Source organism: Fusarium fujikuroi, chromosome FFUJ_chr11, assembly GCF_900079805.1.
Source record: "Fusarium fujikuroi IMI 58289 draft genome, chromosome FFUJ_chr11".
NCBI classification, from domain to species: domain Eukaryota; kingdom Fungi; phylum Ascomycota; class Sordariomycetes; order Hypocreales; family Nectriaceae; genus Fusarium; species Fusarium fujikuroi.
The window spans coordinates 1626008-1647839 of record NC_036632.1 but is presented as its reverse complement, the minus strand read 5'-3'; the positions used below and the strand labels follow the sequence as shown (position 1 = coordinate 1647839).

The following is a 21832-nucleotide window of genomic DNA, read 5'->3' as shown; positions in this document are numbered from 1 at the left end:
TTATATACTACATCACAGTCAGCTTACATGAAACATAATACGAATACTGTTTCACGGGGGGATGCTAGGCTTATTTTTCTTACACCGCAATGGAATGCTGCGTAATCATGGAACCCAAATTGATGGCGAATAACAATCGAGTATCCGATTTTGATATTGCCTCGATACCTTTGTTCGGAACCTATTGGGTGATCTGTCCGGACTTCCGCTTGGGAAGTAGAGCCAGTTCTTCCTTTAAGCAATGCAAGGCAATGACGTGGAGGGTCAGGTGGGTAAAAGTTGGCGTCCGATTATAGTATAGACTTGTATTCTGGAGCTTCTGCGATAGGTATACACGATGCAATTGCTCGCAAAGAAACAAAGTTCATCGACATATGCATCATGTGTGCGGCGGTGTGAAGTGCTATATAAAAAGTGAGTTCCTGCGTTCTGTGTGGAAGATGCATATCTATATCTGATCCTCATGAATCTGAAGAGAATAGTTACAAGAGCTCTTTATTCTCCCTGATCGACCCGCTAGGAGTCGAAGCTAAAGTTCAAGCCAGGTAGAATCTCAATGCTTTTAGGGCTGCCTTTGTCACCAAGAAGAGTGAGGTGAATGTACCTTTCCTGGTCCCGGCTGCTTTCCAGAGTAATCTCTTGCTTTCCCTCTGTAGAACCGGAGTGAACAACGAAAGGCCATGTGCCCTCCTCAGTAGTGAATCCATGAATCCCGTCGTAAACCTTAGCAATGACATCACGCTCCTCCTTGGGCACTGAGATCGAAACACCCGAGACCCCAATCGCACCAGAAGGATGCTTCGTGTAAGAAGGGTCTGATCCATCTTCTTCCTTGTAAGGCACTCGTAAGTGTCTCGGAGTGCGGTCGAGACACCAGAACGGTGCTTTGCCTGGATGCAATGCCTTGCCGGAAGTAGTGTAGGCTGAAGCAACAGACCACTTCAATTCGACTCCATCAGGTCTGATACGACCGCCAGCGACTGGAGGCTGGTAAAAGATTTCCGAGTTTGCTTCTTTGACCCGCTGTTGGATTACTCCAAAGTCCTTTTCATTGGGGAGTGTATACGCCCAGTCGACGAGAGTGTTCTGTTCCAGCTCTCCCCATCTATGAGTCTTTCGCCTTTCTGGATCCAAGTCATCCTGAAAAGCGATGAGCTCGATATATACACCATCAGAAAATTCAATCAGTTTGTTGACTGTCTGGCCGTCTGCGTGGGCTCCGCCATCAATTACAGTGAGGACATTCTCCAATCGCTTTGGTAGCTCTTGTAGCGTCTGATAGGACACCAAGATCACAATGTGATCCAAAATTGGCTGCAGACTGTTGCTCTCGGTCATTTTCAAGAATGTCGTGGTGTTGAAAGGTTGAGGTTGATGGTGGGGGCATAGCTCAGTGTTGCGGGCATTTTACAGTAGCCAATTGCGTGATCAGATCCAGTATTACGTCAACACATTAAAGTTCGGGGGACTCATACCCGCACAGCCGACTGTGCGGGTATGAGTCCCCAAAGTTCGCGACAGATGAGACTGGCCAGATCTTCTTGATAGAAATTTCTGTTGGGTAGAACTCGATCTCTGTTCAAGTATGCGTCTGCAGACTTTCCTTCATAGGCCTCTCTGGATCTGTAGCAATCTGGTCTAGCTCATCCATAGCATCCCATAAATCATCTTCTAACCCTTCAACAACTCGTGGACTTGGATCCACTGGTAGAGGCCCATCAAACTCCAATACTACCCCAATGGCTTTGGCATCCTGAAGTTGCTGGCTAGTGAGGCTTAGAGAAGCCAGCTCTTGCTCAGCCTGACACATTCTTGGGACCCAAACGAGTCGCATCCATTCAAAGAAACCTTCCAATCTCATCTCATGGAGGCACTTCTCTTCAAATTCTGCAATGAGATTTTCGAAAAGTTCAAGTAGGAAAGACTCTTCCTCTTGCAATTCCCTGCGTTCGTCTTCTGGCAAGGGGCCTGAAGGATTCTGAATAATACAGCAACAAACGTGAGGGAGCTCTAGTAACGCAAATGTATAGTACCGTACAATGGCCATATAGATCCATTGGTACTGGCTAATCTCGCTTGTATATATAGAGAACAGACCAGTTATCCGGCTTTCCGTTGCCCGGATAAGTCGATCAATGAAATTACCTTCTGAGAAGAACCTGGGAGACTTCTCGAACCAATGTATTCCACTCAAGAGCTTCATCAGAGGAGTGCACCCCCCTGGAGAACACCAGCAGCGGCATCTGTCGACAATCATATTAGAAAACACTATTTTGAAAGCTTCTAGTGATATAGAGCAGTCGAGTGTAAATCCTCGGTCGCCTCTGATCATCATTCCATGGCTAGCCATGAAATAGTGAGCGATGGTCAGTTCTGTCTCAAGGGCCGGTAGTTGCTTGTTATGAACCCTTGTCGAGACGTTGGTACCCTGGTCAATCATCCAGCAGAAATATGAGCAAGAAAACGGAGTATAGATATATGTATGGCAGTCTTCGGTGCCCATACGAGTCGCTAAAGTGGAAATATAGTCCGCCAATTCGTTGTTGGAGTAGTGGAAACCCAACTGGCGGGCAAATTCAGCGACCTCACCACTACATATATATGTGTAGATAGATGTCTGGGCAACTGAAGATTCCGCATTTGCTTCATAAACGTTTAGGTGTGTTGGTATCGCGCAACCCTGGGCTTCTAGTTGGTACTGTACTCGCGCAGCATTTTTGTCTAGGATCCTTGCTTGATGAATTTCCAAGTGTTGCCTCTCAGATGGAGAAAGCTTTCGGTATGCAAGTTCTTTCAGTGCTTCTCGCCTTTGTGCTAGACCCTTGATAAGGATCTTATGACCATGTGTACAGTTATTACCGTGGTTCCTTGATGGCATGAAACCGAGCTGTAACGAGGACGGTAAAATTGCCGTTTCCAACCTAATGAGGGTTTCGAGCACTTTGAAGCCGCCACAGCTTTCCTGAATTTTCTCGGTATGTGTCCCGATTGCTGCTGTCGCAAGAGCAATAGGATTGCGGCCCATGTTGTCCTTGACCTTAAGAGCTTCAATGTTCGCATATAGAAGGATGACACCTATAATATCCATGTTTTGCGTCTCAATAGCCAGATGAATGGGTGACTGGCCGCAGTAATTAATCTCGTTTATATATGATGGATATGTTTTTAATAACTGTTGGACTCCGTCTCGATCTTGTTTCAGAATAGCTTGGCTCAGTGGACCAAACTCTAAATCTGCATTTGTATTATTAATTATGAACTTGCTATTGAACATGCAGCGACTTACTTTCGGCTACTTGTGGAAAGCTCTGAAAGAGTGTGTATGAACCTCTCACGAAGCCGTTACCTCTCCACCACGATAGCGCCCAGTCTCGGTGACAGTGGCCTACCGACTCGTTGTAATTCGATAAAAGGGCCGTTGCAACTTGATTAGGTCTTGTACATTTGGAGAACCAGTTACTTCTCGCCAATAAAGCAGGGATAGGTGTGCTGCCTCAGAATATGTGAGTGGAAATTCCATTTCCCTGCCAATTGACTTTCGGTGAACTTACACTGTGACCCTGCGGGGATATGTTGCAGGTTTCGTGACAACAGAAAGCATCTGAAATAAGTCTGCCATATTATCAGCGTTCAAAGCTGCCAAACTACTGCTGAGCTAAAACACAAATGGTTAGTGAAGAATTTACCAGGCATGCAACAATAGCTTACCTGGTAGTGCTCTAATGCCCACTCGATAATCGAATCACCGTTTTTATTAACGTCCGTTACAGACGCATGGGAGTTGACATAACACCAGATAAGCCGCCTTAAACATGAGGCCAACAGTATACGCATGTCCTTGCGTGGCAATCGATTATACTTTTCCATCATTCGCACTATTCGAAATACCGGGGATGAATCCTCATCCACTGTTGCAACCCAGGCCAGTTTTTGACTTAAGCCAAGTATGCCTGCACCTGTTGTGAAAGAAAGAGAGAATCTACTAGCCCGCCCTGGCAACTTCAGACTTTTGGGAAGCGAGAGGTTCAAGACTCGCTTAGTCTGATGTGTTGCTGCAGAAAGCTTTGACATTGGACATTCAGGCGCATGGCGGTCTCTCGACCTGATTTCAACTTCGAGAAGGAAAGGTCCCCAGCGATTTTGACTAAACAGCGATCGCTGTGTTTTGCAAGAACAAAATGCATCAAATGTCATGTTATAACCACCCTGGTAACTGGTCGTTTGTACACTGGGCAGAAATGTATCAGATGTTGGGTTCTGCAGCAAATTGGCGGTGACACTAGTGTGGGAGGTATGATCCGACATATGCTGGGCCAGCGTTCTCAGCAGGATATTCGAGTCTTGTGAGTCTCGCGTAAGGATCAAAAGTTCTCTCACATCCCGTTGGAGAGTGCTGAGTCTGTCATTGTGAAGCTCTGATGTCTTTTGGATTTCATCAAGAGTTGATTTGTTGTTGTTCGATATTAGGTTAACGTTGGCCATGGCTTGATGTACGTCGTTGATAGCAGCTGTGGTTGCATGGCTATTGTTGCTTCGAAAAAATGTATATTAATTTATGACAGACCATTTAGAAGCACAAACTGATTAACATACAGCTGAAATACTTGTAGTATGGTTTGCAGAGCACTGTTCGTACGCGAAAGAATTTCTTCGAGCTTTTCCATGTTCTGCTTTTTGAAAGGGTACTTCAATTTTGCACAAAGCTCTTTCGAAGCTTTGCTGCTCGGGGCAGATACCATTGGTCCTCTGAGACCTTTCACAACAGCCAACAAATTGTTTACAGCGGAGACACATGATACTATGCATGAATCGATTGCGTTTTTGGTCTCAGGGTCGCCAGTAGGCGCGTTAGACATTGCAACATTAAGCGCATTAAGAGAGAGTTGGAGGTTGGTTGCGTAACTGAGTGCGTCTTTTAGATCTTCCTCGCGGCCGTCAATGTCATCGAGATACTGCGAAATTTCTTTGAAGAGTTGCACGCCTAAAGAGACAGTGCCGAACGCGCTGCCAGCTATACCGAATGCTTCTGCCATATTGGCGAGTTAGGTGGGTGCGTGTCAGCAAGATTGAAGTGCGGAGAAGGCAGAGGATGATGGACTCAATTGCCTTGCCTGCTTGCTTGATGTAGAGCCTGACTTTTGCGCAGGCGTCACGTGGCTACTTGTCTGCTCTTCAATAGCGAGCCGCAAGTCTCTTCTCAAGGTTGACACCAAGGCTCTCCAGCTCGTTATGAAGCGCTTAGCCAGATACCGAATTGAGCCTTCCATGGTCTCTGTGGCTGAAATCAGGCATAATTGAGACCCAACATAGCCCCTCACAAAGCAAGACAAGCAGCCTGATTGGACTTCGGAGTGCATAAGCACCGAGAGGCACTTCCCGTTGGCCTTATCATCATTTACCCCCCAACATTCGTTAAGTGTCTGATTATCCTTATAACAAAGAAATCTTCATCATGAGTTCGAGATGCAATTTGTGAAAGCGACAAACGAATTGCCCGATTCAGCAGAGAATGATTCAAAGTGCAGTTTTGAGCATCCAAAAAAACAAGGCGATATGCAATCTGATCTATTGGCATACAGCAGACGGGAACTAACTTCAGGGCTGACACTCTTCGATTATGCTTGGCCAATGGTCAATCAGGCAGATATGCAAATGCCTCTTCTACTGAAACATCGTGTTTCATCATGGGTGAGATTTTCACCCATGTTCGGCGGATCTCGGACAGCTGTGTCACATAGCCATTTTTGCCGCTTGATCTTCGTCGTCCCGACCCCAGTCCGATATGGAGCTAATGAGGTTTTCAATGATCATCGTTTCTGAATTTTATCCTTCTGAATGTGATCTCACAAGAAGATAGGGTCTGATATTCAGTAGAACAATAAGCACCTTTGATCAATCTATATAAAACACTAAACAAGAACAATGACTGTGATATTCTCCGGTACTGACCTGCGGTGAGTATCCTGTTTGACTACTCTACTTACCGCAGGTGTATTTAAAACGAGTATCTAACCACCCAATTCCCAATGCTGGCATCCATAATAAGCGAGTGTTGTAAACGCCAATGACTCCGAAACTTCCCAAATAAACAATCGCGATCTAGGCGGCAGGCATCACACGAGTTGAGGTCCACGCACCAATGCCGGTCAAATACTGGTCCATAGACTCCTTTCTGCGAGGCCTTATCACAGGCATTGGCCGATCTGGAATCTGCTTGGTGTGAGTCAGCGTGACAGAGCTGACTGAAGGTTCAACATGCATAGAACCAGATCGTCGGGGTTGTTGAGTAGTAACAGTGCCCATATTGCCTAATATGTATAAGAAGTAAGTGAAGAGTCAAGCCAGTGGTCCATCCTCGATCACTTACCGTTGTATTCTATGAGTGTAGTATAAGGGCGCTTGCCATAAGAAGTCATCGTGAAAGTAAATCGAGTAGGGCGCAAGATGCAAACTTCAGCTATCAGATAATTGTGAAGAATTTGAAAATAGTCTTTTGAAGCGCGAAGAATTCGAAGATGGTCATTTTTGCTACTGAACTGTTAAGGTGACGGTCAGTGGAGAACGAAGCCAATTTATACCCAGATTACCCGACTGCACAATGATAACTCTCTTTCCGCATTCCACGATAATCTCATTCCTCAACCCCTCATGAAGGGGCTTTGCTTGGGCACATGACATGTACACGTGAGATAATAAGTGCGAAAACTACCGGCGGTTGTGAGGGATCATCCCCTTCCAGAAAGTCAATAGAGTTTGACGGGACCGAAGGGGGCAAATTTCAATATCAAATGTGCGATCGTCGTTATTTGATATGATGAGATATCGGACCGCGCTCGGAGACAACTCAGCAAGCCCGGCGCTAACAACAACAGTGCCAGCTCACAGTTTAGGGCTGAAAACGGTACGCCTTGTTTTAAGCTTAGATTGATTGGAGAGCGTTTCTGATCTAAAATGCAGTGAAGGTTTGACCATCGAAAAGAGGAAATCCTGTGCAATCTTGGGATCTGAGATTTGCTGTCTTTGTGAATGCGAACATGCGAAAAGAGACAACGCAGAGGCCCAAAGGAGAAGGTAAAACGCAACGACACTTTAACCCATGTTTTTCTACTTCGAAAGCGGTTTCGAGGCTGTCGGCAGTGAGATAAAACTACTGGTGTTGGTTATTTGCACTTTAAGCAACCCCCATGTCCTGATTTGGAAGTTCGCGAACAAAGCTAATGGGCGATACTCGGAGGAAGCTAAAAGATGACGAAATCAAACATGCAGCATGACTACGCCTTTTAGCATGTAATCGAGCGGGGTCAACTTGCATTTTATTCCTTTGGTCCGAGAAGTAGCTTATGTGAATGATGCCAACGCATCAAGTACCGCGGCTATTTTTTCGCTGGGCTTGGTATGAGGCATCTAGCGCAGATCGCAAGATTGACGAGGTTCAGAACCCCATGCGCCCTGACCCAAGGATCTGTCACCGATGACGATGTTTCCTCCAACGTTGTGAACCGTTATGCAGCACGTGGACAGAGCGACGATCAAATTACAGAAATAGGTCGCGTGACCAGATTGAAGCTGATTGAGAGAGTTGGCGAGGAGGAAACAACGAACTGTGCCGATCATAGGCTATTGAGCTATTACCATGACGCTTGGTTCCGGATGTTGCATGTGGCATTATGAAGCTTTTACTGTGAGTATACAAAGCGCTGATCGAGACGCCGAAAATATTGTATTGATGTTGAATCATAAATTCGAGAAGCTAATCCTCTCTTGACTTGACTATCTCGACTGAACTTCTCCAGTCGACCTTGATCATATAGATGACTTCTATAAGAGCAATGATAGCAGAGCCACCTATCATTCCAGACCAAACACCATTCAAGCCCAGATCCAAAGGTCCTAACTCCAACCAGACCGCAATAGGAACAGCAGCAAAGTAGTTGACGAAGAACACAACCCAGGCAGACACAGATTGTTTGGCCAAACCACGGAGAACACCATTGCATCCGCAGACAATCGAATCGACGACCTGAAAGCCCGCCACGGCAAGCATAGTATTCGTAACAATTCTCCGAACCTCCTCATCGCTCGCGTAGAAAGGCCCAATGTAATTCCTCAACAAGAACAGAACAGCACCATCAAAGAACCCCAGACCAACAAACATGATCCCATAAAGAATCGTAATCCGTCTCGCGGCAGTGACATGTCCACCGCCGATCAAATGCCCAATCCTCGTACTAACAGCAACACCAAGCGAAAACGGAATATGCCACATGACAATCGACGTAGTAGTCAAGATCGTCTGCGCCGCGAGATGAATCGTGCTCACATATGACGTGCTAACGGTGATGATCTCAAACGCAGCCCACTCTGCCAACGTGACAGCCGATCCGGCGGCAGATAGCCGAACCATGGGTCCCCAGCCCTGCAGGACACGACGCGTAAAGCCAGGCCAGCATTCGTGGGTTGACTTTTTGAAGAAGATGCAGATTAGGAGGAGGGTTGGGCGGAGGGTGTTTGCTACTGCTGCGCCGAGAGCGGCGCCTTCGAGACCGAGGTTGAGCCTGAACGCGAAGAGCCAGCTGAGGAGGGCGTTGATAGGGGCGCATATTACCAGGACTGCCATGCCAGTGTTGAAGTCGCCTTGGGCTTGGAGGAAGCGCTTTAGTGCTTCGAAAGAGGCATAGCCGGGGATACCTAGTATGCTGACTCGGAGAAATGAACCTGCTTTGACGGCGAGGTCTTCTTGCTTGAGGATGAGCGTCAAGAATGCGGGAGAACATATCCAAATTGCAGCAACAGGGATAGTAACGACTGTCATGAGAAGAAGCATTCGCTGGACATGCAATCCAACGCCCGTCTTGTTGCCGGCCCCATACGCTTGAGCGCAGAGGGTGTCGAGAGCTGTTGCCATTCCTTCGTAGAGAGCGAGACCAGCGATGTTCATGGTCGTTACACCAATTGCGGCTGCTGCCAAGTCATTGGGGCTAAGATGGCCTGCAGCTGTTGTTGTGATAACGCTGAATGAATATTGTAGTAGATATGTTGCTACCAGAGGGGCTGTATAGCGTGTTATGAGCGACAGCTCAGACCACCAGTCGTTCACTGGCCATTCTGAGACAGCTCTTTGTTCATTGTTCTGCAGCAATGGTGCCGCTTCATTACGAGCCTCTTCGTCGTGAGAGGTCATCATCAATTGATCATAGAGAATATGTTTGAAGAAGTTTTGTTCAAGATACCTGACGACATGAGGTTTACATAGCGTGCTGTTGTTTTGACTCACAGTCCAGATATGGCAGCTGGTTAACGAAGCTTATCCGATCCCGGGCGGGGAAGAAGGATGACTCTAACAATTTTGAGTCAGCAACAGATGCAAATCGTTTGTGACAGTGTTCACAAACATTACGCATAAACACAATTCTATCTGTGGCCACGAGTTTGACATTTACAAATAATGCTCCTACAACCTCCAATTTGCAGAACTCGTCTCCTCCATTCGCATGTCTTGCCACGAAAAGCATAGCGAAGAGGAGCCATGAGCAAGGAACAAGGATAACCAACATCTCCTCCGTTACGTACTAGTTAATTCATGCTCTGACCAGCCCCAACTGACCATTTGAAGAGTGGATTACAGTGGCGCAACAAGTGGCATCAGTGGATAACCCTCTAAACCCCCCACTCACGGCACCTGAAGGTATCGCGCAAAGCGGACGATCATATACGAGCACCGAAAATGGCGCTTGGCAGTTTAATTTGGTTGAACTCTATCAACACGTTGTAACCACGTTTCCAACGATGTCACACAACTAATTTCACAAATTCTTGACCGCCAGATAAAGGGAAAAGAGAATTCTCACAATGTCAGCACCATATCACAGTGGCTAAGACATTGATCATTAGTTCAAGCCATGGTAAACCTCTCGGGGACCAGGGACCGGGCCGTAAGTCTGTTCCTTTTAAATCCGCTACAGAGCCAAGTGGACCGGAGATAACCTTGGCGTTAATTCCCAGCCAGCGGGTCGCCAGCCACAACGGACATATCAAACCGCCCCTGGATCCGTTTTATCTTCAGCGACTGGGGGATTTGCCGGGTGCAGCCGCTTGAATTTCTCTCGGTGGTTTTGCTTTGTTCGACACTTGTTCCAACCGAAGACACTAGCGAATCCTGCGGCAGAAGGGAACTGAAGAAGTTCAGATCTACCGTCTTGCGCCCGCGGTGCGGCTGAGGCATGGAGGAGCTAATTCTCCGACGTTTGAGCCTTGTAAATCATAAGAGACACATTAAGGCAAGGAATAATGCCATTGTTATCACTGACACTAACTCATTTACATTCGATATGCACCTTCGCTAGATCCCATAGAATCCGCCCGCGAAGCATGTCTGTCATCGTAAGATACCTCAAAGTCCCGATTCACCATGACACCCTCCGTCAAATTCCTCACACTATCGCTTCCGCTCGCTATTTCCGTTCGTACCTCTCCCATAACGTCCCTTCGCCACATTGGTTGATCGTTATGTCTCGGTCTTGAATGTCTTCGTAGAGCGCTGCCTAAACCACTGCCTTGTTTCGAGGTCTGTTTTGTTCGTGAATCGGAGAGGGCTGTCATTTCGAGACCCGTTCCGTTGCCACTGTCTTTAAGTTCGTAGGGAGTGTTTATGGCTGCGACAGCTGTCGAACCCAGTAGACTGTCGATTACACCTTTGAGACTGGGGATGCAGACTGTGATTACTGAGAGACCAAGTGCAATTTGGCCCCATATCATCATTGAGACAGCTTGCCAAGTGATGTCGTCCGAATTGTTAAACATGTATCGTGCGTGGACGAGCTTGGGTATCGTGATGATCGGGACGATGAGTCGCGTGCCGAATAACGCCATGACGATGATCTTTCTTCGTATCGAGGTCTGGACTTCCCACATCATTGCGACCGGGAGAATGCACAGAGCAATATCTGTCAAGATGATCATGATACTGTTGTACAGAAAGATCGGTCCTTGATTCGGACACTGCGCTTCGTTCTCAGCAAGCCATGGCTCCGGCATTGGGCATTGGAAAGCGGTCGCAAATACGCCAGAGATGGCCCATGCAATGACAACTCCACCGAGGATGATGTTCGCAGTATTGAGTCCACCTTGTCGATCGATCTGTCGAATGAGAAGCCCAAGTGAGACCTTTGTCGTCGCATGAACAAGAATTCCGAATATTCGTGATGCATACATCAACTACAACATATTCTATTAGCAAGATTCAATACAAACTGAAAGAACCACATACCTTGCTGAACCGACGAAAGTCCTCAACGGAGAGAGCATCACGGTGCTCACCAAGCCCATGACTGCAAGCAGCAACAACACATGCCGTTTGTATAAAGTACAACAACGCAGCAATCAGCAGCCCCACGTCAAAATCTTTCATAGAAGTAATGTTCAACCGAATGATCAACTTTCCAATGATACCGAGAAGCGCATAGATAAAGAAAATAACAGCAGTGATGACAACGAGCGCAGCATGGTTACTCTCCGTCAACGGGTAAAACGGCGGAGCCGCTTGAGATACTTGGTCCATCGTCTGCGTAGTATTCGATACCCTTCGGAGGGTTCAGCGGCCTTTAAGCAAGGGACCAACTTGTTGGCGTTTACGCTGCAGCAAGGGCGGACCGAGCAGACGGGGAGAGGGTAGCATTCGGGGCTGTCAAATAAATAGAGTTGCATTGGGGGAGGTGACAGCATGAATGTGAATGACCAGGTAATTAAATTAAGACATACATACACGATAAACCATGAATGGAACGCCAGGATTGCATGATCTTACCGTGTTTTGCCTTTGTTCAGCTGCAGTAATAATCTATCCGAGTCGTTGGAGTCAGCGGCTTGCTATGCGGTCCTCTCATGTTCTAGGTACTGGGATATCTACTCTATCTCGGACCACTGGGCACCCACGTTTCAAGCGTCCCAGTTACTGTCCACTTTTGTACGTCTCCTAGTGGAGATTTACTGTTCTGTGATGCGGCCGATCACAAGATGAGTGTCTCGTCGATCTCTGCAGGTTGGTGATGACAATCACAATCCCTGCTTCTCGCTCAGCAAGATATGCGGAGTAGTAAGCCAAGCGATGCAGCCTCTCTTCCCTCTTCTCTTCACTCATTACTGATCATAACGAAAAGAGCAAAGAGAGCACGAAAACATGATATCTGTTGTGGCTGTTGGTAGATAAAGCCCTGTCCCTGCTAGCATTATTCCTTTGAGTCCACTTGGCGTTACATCTCAAGCGGTTCCACAAGATATTTCCCAATGAGAAATGATCTGCGACGCCACAATCCCTCAGACAAAACCGTTCGATTTCATTGCCGGCCTTATTCGCGGCAATCTCGCCTCGCCTAACTCTCCTCCATCCGTTGAGGATCTGTCGCTCAACTTTGATCCCAGAGATTCTTTACTTGTTTCAGGCAATAGTTCGTTCGCATTTCCCCGACAGGTCCCACTTTGTAGGTATCCGTTGCTGGCACTTTTATACCTAAGGATCTGCTTACACCCAAGCCCAGAAATCTGTTGGTTCGTGTTCCTGCATTCAATATCGCTCGCATAACCTGGGTTCACGATGTCGCACGGTAGTAATAGCATTGAGTTGGAAGCCTCGGGCAAACAGCAGCCTGTTCCTGTGAGCGTTGACGCTTCGGCTAGGCCGCCTGAGGACTCCAACATCTACAATGTCACGCGAACGCGAAAGGTGTTTTCTTTTTCGCAGCTTTTTGCTTTTTCGTTGACGTACATGGCATTATGGGAGGGTATGTGCTCGTAAGTTACTCTTCCTCTGTGTCACGGTCGGAAAGATGCTGATGTTGATAGAAATATGTACTTTGCCCTCTTCAATGGCGGACCGCAAACTTTCCTGTTTAGCTTCATCATCGTCTTCTGCGGCGCCATTTCCCAGGCTGCATCGTTGGGAGAGATGGCTTCGATCCAGCCTGTCGCGGGCGCACAGTACCACTGGACATTTTACATGGCTCCTCAATCGGTGAAGCGATTCGCAACTTGGATCCAAGGCTGGTCGACATGGTTCGGCTACGTGTCGCTGTTGGCCGCTATCGCGAACGTAACTATCATCCTACTCGAGTCGATGATCAGCATCAATCATCCCGATTATGTCGCTGGTGGCTGGCATACTTCCGTTCTTGTCATCGCCATGTGCTTAGTCCACGGATTGATGAACGTCTACGCCTTCAAGCTCATTCCATGGGTAGAGCTTGTCGCTGGTGTACTTCACGTTTGTCTCTTCGTCATCTTTGTTGTTGTCCTCGTCGTCATGGGCCCTCGAAACCCGTCGTCCTTCTGGCTGCAGCGCAACATCTCGTCTGGTTGGGACAATGAGTACATCGCATGGAACTTGGGCATGCTGACCTGTGTCTGGAGCTTTACCGGTAAGTAACTTTGAGAATTCCCATCATGGCCTCACTGACTGTTTTCAGGCTTTGACAGTGCTATCCATATGTCCGAAGAGACCCGAAAGGCCAAATCTGCCGTCCCTCGCGCCATGTTCTGGTCCATCTTCATGAATGGCGTCCTCGGCTTCATCATGGTCAACGTTCTCATCTCCGCCATGGGCTCCGTCGAAGATATGCTTGAGCAACCCAGTCAGATCCAGGCCATCCTCCTCAACGTGACAGGCTCCAATAAAGCCACCACTGCAATGATTGCTGGTCTCTTCATCATCTCTTTCAGTGTCAACCTTGCCAACATTGCTTCCGTCTCCCGTCTAACATGGGCTTGGTCTCGTGATGGTGGTATGCCTGCTTACTTTGCCTATGTCAGTCCTACTCATCGCGTACCTACACGCTCCATCATCCTCACTGTCTTCCTCGTATGCGCTCTCAACCTTCTCAGCATTGGCAACACCTCCTATGTTGCTTTCGGTGCCATTACATCGCTCTCATCCTTGGCTCTGTACCTCAGCTACGCTATCGCCATTGCAAGTATCATCTACGTTCGTCTTTCAGGGTCTTCCATCAAGCTTGGAGAGTGGAACCTTGGTCGCTTTGGTCTTGCTGTCAATGTCTTTGCTTTGGTTTACACACTCTATGTCATCATTTTCCTCCCCTTCCCGTCAACTCTCCCAGTCACTGGTGAGAACATGAACTACTGCGGCCCGGTCATGGTAGCCGTCCTAGCTATTGCGGTTGGGTTGTGGTTTACACATGCTAGGAAGCATTGGAATGGTCCTAACTTGACCATTCTTGAGTTTGTCGTTGCCAACGCATCTGAATGATTATGTGTCCAAACGCGTAAGCACTGCAATACAGAAAAGATAGAAGAATAGATCTTCTTTAAGCAAATTTGCTTTAACAATGTTGACTGGCATTCATTAAGTTTTTGAATACCACCTCAGGTTTGCATCTCATGGCTCATACAAGGCACCAGCTTTCGTTCCTATATGAAACAATTCAGTCATGGTATCATGCCAATATCATTGAATTACGTTTTAATTCGGTCTCAATCATACAGTATTGTCCAATGCTTCGTTGTGTAGTGTTGGGCCTCTACCAGAAGTGCCCTGAAACGCTGCATGCAGTCGGAAGTGGAGGGTGAAGCCGTCTCCGTGGCGTACCGCGAAGCCTAGAGTCCAGTGGAGAGACGCATACTGATAGATAAAGAGCTCGATCTGTCTACAGTCACCAAGCTAGAGGGTGAAGAATAGGACCTTGATCTAAAGGTAAATAAGATTTAGATAACTTTATATAAAGTTAGGATATCTTTTATTTAGTATATTTTAACAACTTGTATTAACATGTAATATTTTCTTGCACCCTACGCCCTGGGTTCTCAATAGCCAGGGGAACCCATTACTACCGTGGATCCCCTTAAACCGGAGTTGGTTCAGGATTTTCATGTGAGTAGCTGCTCTGTCGTGTTGTTCCCCCTATGCCGCTTGGCAGAGGACCTCCATGATATCGCTTCTTGTCCAGTAAAGGCGCATTCTGATGCATGCGTAGGGATCTTGCTTGCGTTGGTGAAGTGTATTCTGGCGCACATATTGTCGATGCAGCACATATATTAGTGGTGTTGTAAAGCGTTGCGATCAACATCTTCATGTAGCTGCGCTTTCTCGCCGTTATACTTGGCGATGGGTGAATAGGGGACAAAGCAGCGGACGCGGTGAGTGTCTGGATGAATAGAAAAGAGGCGGAGATCGAACAAATAGTGGAGATTTTCATCAGCATAATCCCATTATCTGCATTCCAGGTCTTTTTACAAGCCTTTGAAAGATTGGAGAGAGAAAGATCCGGGGATGCTTTGGTAGGGCAAGGAGAATAGTGGCTGCTTTGAAAATGCGTGCCGTGAAGGGCCTTTCCTTAAATGTTCTGACAGACTCTGCGGAAAGTGTTTGAGTTTTGTGAGAGAATAGACTTGGATGCCTATAAATAGATAGAGGACATATCATTCGATAAAATATGCAAAGAAACCTTCGCCTTGAAAGCTGGGCTAAATAGACTTCGTCAAAGGCCCATCAGACTTTCGCGTCATGTCGAGAGTTTCGTTGAGATGAATCATCAGATACCTAATAAATAAGAATCCAGGGTTGATCAGACACACAAAGCTGCACACAATACAAACTTGTGGGTGTCTTGGTAACTAATTCCGAACATTGAGCCATCTACTTTATCTGCCTTGGTACCAAAGGCTGTGGACGCTATGTGGTTGAGTGCCGCCTATAAGTAAGGTTAGGCTTTAGGCTACGAATACAGGCGACGAATGAGAACACGAGATTGTATGCTTCAAACAATGACACTCAACATAAGGAACTCTGATCTTCCAAATCTGTGGATGGAAAACAACTCTCCCTACCCTTCACAGGCATTAACCCTCCAAAAAACTTGCATACATACTATCTGGGGACCTTTTACTTACTTTTGCCACGCAACAGGCATGACATATAAAATCTCTCCAGCAGTCAAACATGGCACATCAAAGATCCCGTTCCAAATTACTTCTTTGTCTCTCACTACTTTGCCACCTGCCCTAGCTCCTTAGAAACAAAGCACAGGGAACAAAAAATTAAATTTGACTTATCAGCATGGCGTCTATCAATCCCGCACAATATAGCCGATACGGTCATCATATTCCGTTAGGCGCCGATCAAGAAAGCACCAGCACGCCCCCAGCGCCACCCAGCGAAGAAGAGCGACGCGGCTATTTCCATGGTCTCCCAAGCTCGCCACTCCTGGTTGCACGCTCGAGCGCCGCAGCCTAGTCTCGCCTCAATTACTCTGGGTTTCCAGAGGAAAAAAAGCTGGCAGTTACTACCGGCCACGCCATACAACAACCATGGAATAAGCCGGACAGCCCACTCCAAGGCAGTATCATAAAGGCTCTAGAAAACTTGAACTGGACAGCCATTGATATCCTGAGGATTCGATCTAATAAGCACTTCACCAGGGAGAAAGTAGGCCAAGTCACGATGCTTATTACTGTCCCGGAAAACTCCACCACTTTCAATCAAGGGTACGAGGCGGTTTTTACATGCAAGTCAATCCTCAAGAATATAGGTCTAGGGGATATAGAAGTCGAAATAAAAGAGGGCAAACTCTTCAGATCTATATCGGCCCCCCTCAGTCCCCCTAATGGAGTACAGGGACAGCAGTCGCTCCCACTCCACAACAAGCGACTTCTCCCTGGCCCGTTGGCCAGTGCGGCGGATTATAAGTATAGATTCAATTTCACAGAGTACATTGGTACTAACATTGCCGCGCTTGATAACCGGCAAAAGGAAGGTACTAAAGTCTTGTACCTTCGTGATATTTAAGATTCCATAACCACATATGCCCTGACGTGTCGGCATGTCGCATACACCAAGGAACAGCCTGTTGACAACTCCTGAGTCAGACAAGAATCCCTCGAGATTACCTAACCAGGACAGATCACTTTCGATGACATGCAATCCTCTTTTCAAATCGAAGATAAAGAACTTTTCAGGGTGATATATAGTTCTTACCGGGGAAACCTTCAAAACGAAACCTACTTGGAGCAACAGCAACTGAATAAAATCAACTTTACTAAATTGCAAGCCTACAAACCCCTTTTTGAGGATCAACCTGCTGATTAGAAGTTTTTTGCTTTTGGCCATGTCGATTTTTCACCACCATTTAGGGTCTTGGAGGGGAGGCTGATGGACTGGGCGCTTGCCAAACTAGTTTAATATAAGCATATAACTGAACTATCCCAGCTTAGGAATAAACTGCCGGTAACAGGACTATTTGGGGAGATACTCGAGTCTAAGGGCGTGTATGATACTATCGGATTTTAACTTAACTCTGAAGTTACTATTGGACCAGACGTTATGTCCCTGAAATACTTGGAAGCCGAAATCTAAGCTGGAGATTCACCCTGAGGTTTGATTGGGATGATGCATGGAGGAAAGTCCAGATTCAGTATCGGAAGCATAAACGGAATCAGATCTGTCGTCTGCGAGTCTATTGATGGCGTGCTTTTTACATCTCAGGAATGGTGCACTATAGGACCTGATGGTAGCGCATTTTCAAAATGTGGCGACTCTGGGTCCGTGATATTCGACATTCATGGTCGCGTTATGCTGCTATTGACGAGCGGTGTAAAGAGGAATGATTCGAATACTACAGAAGTTGACACGACATATGCGACTCCTCTTGTATCGGTTCATCGCATGATATGCGAAGCTACGGCTATGAGCTTGACCTGGCCTGTTGAGATGCTTGGGAGTTAGAAAGGATTTAGGAAACGCTGGCAAACGATTGGAAGCACTTTTCCTCTCATAACTGAATTGATAACTTTTTCATATCGAGATGCTCCGATACAGGGTAGCTAGCTTAGAAGCGCGTCCCGAGCCGACACACGATTGGCAACTCGGCGGAATACCGGTAAACAACAGGGATTAGCGGGTGCTCCCTCTCCATCTGCTGAGTGCTTAAACAGTGAGTATTTCTTTTTTAAAGCAACACGTGAAGAGCCGACTGATGCGCTATCGGAACTCAGAAAGAGATTTGCAATATCGGTTTCCTCAAAAGCTGAACGGCATCTCTTCAGCTGCTATCCGGCCACTCCGTAACTATTGGGCAACTATTGACTGTCGGTGCAAACACGATTGTTAGCGCCCTGACCATGGTTTACCGACATCGATAACAGGTCCGTTAGCCAGGGTCCCATTCTCAACCAACAGCTGTAAACTAACGATCAACACTTCTTGGCACATTCCAGATCAGGTCTCCGTCCCATAAATGGCCGTTCTAGAACACGGCATGATCCATGGCAATGACAGCGCTGCAAGCGACCTGAGCGGAGTCAAATGCAGGGGCACGTAAAATGTTCCTCTTCGGTTCCTCGCTGAGCCCAATTGCCAAGTAAAGCTCTCCATTGATGCAACGTTGTCTTGATGGAAGTAAGCAGAGAAGATGCGCGACGTCCATTCAGAGGCTGTGCCGCATGCGATTACCAGGGATAGGTCCATTGGCGCTGACATAACTTCTCGTAGATGGGACATTCAGCTGCAGTTGGGACTGCGCAAGATGCACGCTCGGACTGATGTTGTCATCAGTGTCATCTGACGTTGGTCCTGCTTACCAGGGACATTGAAGAGTTGGACTCGTCACTGCTGTTTCACAACCTTGGACAGAACATCACCATGCGTCGTACGCTATGTAGATCATAGTCCTGAAGATTCGAGTGATTGACTTTATGGTTACATTAATAATTAACCATAATGGACAGTTTGTCGGAGAATTGTACTGTTAGTACGCGTCGGATGGACGGTTCGAGTGCTGGTCCCGTCTGACCAATGTCATCAACGATCCCTGTCTCAGACTTACGATAAATCCAGTTAGCCTCACCAAAGGATCCTCCATGACTCCACATCGCAACCAACCAACATCTTGGTGGTCCCTTTGGGCTGTGCCGCTATTGGAAATGACACGAAATGGAGACAGTAAGCTCAAACCCAATTTCCCAATTCTTACAAAAGGTTGTCTTGGCCCCAAGAAATTCGTCAGCCAACCGTTCTTTCGTCCTGTGTATTGTATCCACTAGAACCGACGATCAAACAAATCATACTGGCACTGCGCTCGATATTCAAGATGGACGTTATTACTTTCGACCGCCTCAGCCGACAAAGAGGTGTCATTCTTGCCATGGTACTTCTTGTACTTGTTGGCCTTGTCATTCATATTTATGCCCTCGTATTCTCACCAGCTTATGGAACTATGAAGGTTGGACGAACCTTCATTCCTTCGACCGCACGACCTTTCTAAGGGTTCAGGAAGCTATGGCGCTAGACCAACACACAAATTTAAAGGTCTTATGATCGAACAGCCAGGTGGCAGAAGCCGTGACGACCTGCACCCTTTCTGTTGGACTGTCGGCCACGGTATATCTGACGACTCGAGTCAAACAGAGTGGGATACCGGCACGAAATCTACGATAAACAAAGAGGTTGAAGGAGTTGGGAAACGAGCGAAGGCTGTATACCATATCCGATCGTCATTGTGCAACCTTCTCCTGATCGAACTTTGAGCCTCAATGGTTGAAGCCTCTCCTCCTGGACGAACAAAACACCGAGCCTAGCGAACATCGACCTGTATTGCGCCATCAAGTCGGTCAAGACACAGGAGAGTATCACTGAACATTATATCAAGGAGTTATATTTCAGACTGGTCCTCGCATTGACCGGCACCACTGAGGAGCATGGACATCAATGGGTGCTTGGCTCTGCAGGGCATGGCATGGCCTGAGCCTAGTGGAGGGTCAGAACATTGATAAGATCCCCAAGACGCGGGAGTGATGAGCGCGAGCAGCAGCAGACGAACCACAAGTACTGCAAGGATGTCCTGTGTTTCGAGGAAACCGCATACAGCTTAATAAGCAAACCTCGGTCCCGTTTCTCAAAAGACAGCTATTGTCCTCGGCTTTTGGTTCTCACGCGACATGAATTAGTATTCCAACTCTGCCTAGGATCATATAAACCAGTACCTAGAATTGGTATTCTACGAGAATTCAAATATGTAGTCATAATGGTACAGGCAAAGTCTTCGAGCCGATAGCCACTGGACTCTGGCTCTGTTTGACCTAGAACAACTTATTATGGAACAAATACGAGGCTTTAAGTATTAATAAAGTATTAATATCATGTGCTCCTCGGCGTGGATTCACTATCTGATCTAGACGCCACGCTCCTGATGCTTGATATGTCCGAAAATCCATGAAAAACACCCAATTCCGGGTCATACAGCCCGTTAGACATGCCTGACCTTCGAGACTCCCGCTTCTTTGACCTCGTTTCGGTGAGCCTTACTCCGGGTAGGACAACATTTGGTAAACTGATTGGTGCTTGTGCTGACTCTTCTGTTGTCGAGAGTCCTGGAAGAAAGTGACGAAAAATGGGTCGCAGCATGGGGAGACAAGCTGCAACATCTGTCAGCAAGGGATCTTGATGGAGCGGCCAGGGAGGTAAGTCCGTACCTGAGAAAACTGCCATATTTATCTCGACGGCTGCCCACATCATGTTCTCTGCCATGTCTTTTGGAATGTCGTCGGTTCGAGGGTTATATAACTTCGAATGCACCAAAACGAATATCGACGCGACGCATACTCTACTCATGGTTAGACCAGCAAATTACCAGAAGAAGCTCAACGTACATGGTTCCAGACGTAAAAAGTCCAACAACGGCCAGCTTTTGCGATAAAGGTAGCGTCATCTTCATAACTTCAATGACGGGTAAAATCAGGATGACGCAGTCCATAGTCGTATGTACGAGAATCGTAGCAAAGAAGAAATTCGCTTCGTTAAACGGGCATTTGGCGCCTTGTATGCTCTTATCCCAATATGCTCTTATCGGCACGCAGTGAAAGAGGACCATGAAAGTCCGAATAGTGATCCATATGCTGACGGCGACAAGCAAGATGATGATGGCGTAACGAATTGAGGTGTACTGAAAGACGCGCCAGTAAAAACAGAGAATGCTGAGTTTGCAGAACGCAATCGACGAGGCGTACAGAAGTTCGCAGATCCAGAGTAAAAGTCGCGATCGGTCTTGGATACGGTTCGCTTCGGTTGGGTCTGCGATCGTGAGGATGGATTGGCCGAGTTTGTAGCTATGCGTCCCTAGACGAAGTAAGCGACTGCGGTCGGATTGGAGGGTATCGCGTACAGTATATCGTGACGGAACAGTAACTTGTCACAAAGAGCTGGAATGTAATGTCAGCACGTGCGCATTGATCTTCAGCAGTGATAGGGCCAATCCTACCAAGGAAATTATGGCGAAGTAATCGTCGAACCAAAGGCTCATTTTCGTCATTCGTCGCGCCTTCAGCCGCAGACTGAGGGCCAGAAAGGCCGCGACCCAAGTGATGCTGATGGCTGCATAGATATCGGGCTGCAGCCCGGCCATGACGCCGAGTCCGTCGCTATTGCCTACGGTACGTCTACAAAGATCGCGAGATCATCTTGGCCACCCAAAATGCTCGAACAGCCCAAGACAATGACGAGATGAAAAGAGGAGAAGTTGTTCTTATCTCTGCCTCGGCCGTTTTACGAGCGGGGAACCATAAACAAGAGGGGAAAAGGTCATCATTCGTCTTGAAAAAAAGCCTCGCCGTTTGGAGGCCGAGCTCTCGGGACCAGATTTAAAGGTGCCATCGCCGGTGGAGGAAAATCCGGGGTTTAGGGCCCGTAATGGCTCTGGGATCCGCAGAAAGACGGAGTTCTTGGGTGAGTGAGGTTTAGCTCATATCGGAGGGGAACCCGATGGCTTTCAACGTTTGCGAAAGATACGAATTGATCAGTAGTTTGAGAGTCTAGACTATTACTTGTGGGAAAATATAA

The 21832-nt window shown here is 47.2% G+C and overlaps 7 protein-coding genes; 1 reads left to right on the top strand and 6 right to left on the bottom strand.

Annotated features, from left to right (window-relative positions):
- Positions 1 to 516: 516 nt before the first annotated feature.
- On the bottom strand, positions 517 to 1338 carry FFUJ_11844 (uncharacterized protein; the record flags this gene model as incomplete). Its single annotated transcript, XM_023570789.1, has 1 exon — positions 517 to 1338. The coding sequence occupies one exon, from the start codon at positions 1336 to 1338 to the stop codon at positions 517 to 519; it is 822 nt and encodes a 273-aa protein (XP_023437850.1).
- Positions 1339 to 1579: 241 nt separating this feature from the next.
- On the bottom strand, positions 1580 to 5033 carry FFUJ_11843 (uncharacterized protein; the record flags this gene model as incomplete). XM_023570788.1 has 5 exons in its annotated part: positions 1580 to 3234; positions 3287 to 3489; positions 3552 to 3655; positions 3709 to 4531; positions 4594 to 5033. The coding sequence occupies 5 exons, from the start codon at positions 5031 to 5033 to the stop codon at positions 1580 to 1582; spliced, it is 3225 nt and encodes a 1074-aa protein (XP_023437849.1).
- Positions 5034 to 6099: 1066 nt separating this feature from the next.
- FFUJ_11842 (uncharacterized protein) lies at positions 6100 to 6416 on the bottom strand (the record flags this gene model as incomplete). XM_023570787.1 has 2 exons in its annotated part: positions 6100 to 6308; positions 6368 to 6416. 2 exons carry the CDS (start codon positions 6414 to 6416, stop codon positions 6100 to 6102), a joined length of 258 nt encoding a protein of 85 aa, XP_023437848.1.
- A 1334-nt stretch (positions 6417 to 7750) lies between these two features.
- FFUJ_11841 (related to ethionine resistance protein) lies at positions 7751 to 9181 on the bottom strand (the record flags this gene model as incomplete). Its single annotated transcript, XM_023570786.1, has 1 exon — positions 7751 to 9181. The coding sequence occupies one exon, from the start codon at positions 9179 to 9181 to the stop codon at positions 7751 to 7753; it is 1431 nt and encodes a 476-aa protein (XP_023437847.1).
- Positions 9182 to 10317: 1136 nt separating this feature from the next.
- Positions 10318 to 11557, bottom strand: FFUJ_11840 (uncharacterized protein; the record flags this gene model as incomplete). XM_023570784.1 has 2 exons in its annotated part: positions 10318 to 11214; positions 11267 to 11557. The coding sequence occupies 2 exons, from the start codon at positions 11555 to 11557 to the stop codon at positions 10318 to 10320; spliced, it is 1188 nt and encodes a 395-aa protein (XP_023437846.1).
- Positions 11558 to 12589: 1032 nt separating this feature from the next.
- Positions 12590 to 14254, top strand: FFUJ_11839 (related to GABA permease; the record flags this gene model as incomplete). XM_023570783.1 has 3 exons in its annotated part: positions 12590 to 12786; positions 12838 to 13409; positions 13458 to 14254. The coding sequence occupies 3 exons, from the start codon at positions 12590 to 12592 to the stop codon at positions 14252 to 14254; spliced, it is 1566 nt and encodes a 521-aa protein (XP_023437845.1).
- A 5880-nt stretch (positions 14255 to 20134) lies between these two features.
- Positions 20135 to 21398, bottom strand: FFUJ_11838 (related to integral membrane protein; the record flags this gene model as incomplete). XM_023570782.1 has 5 exons in its annotated part: positions 20135 to 20412; positions 20470 to 20600; positions 20647 to 21112; positions 21159 to 21195; positions 21255 to 21398. 5 exons carry the CDS (start codon positions 21396 to 21398, stop codon positions 20135 to 20137), a joined length of 1056 nt encoding a protein of 351 aa, XP_023437844.1.
- Positions 21399 to 21832: the final 434 nt, after the last annotated feature.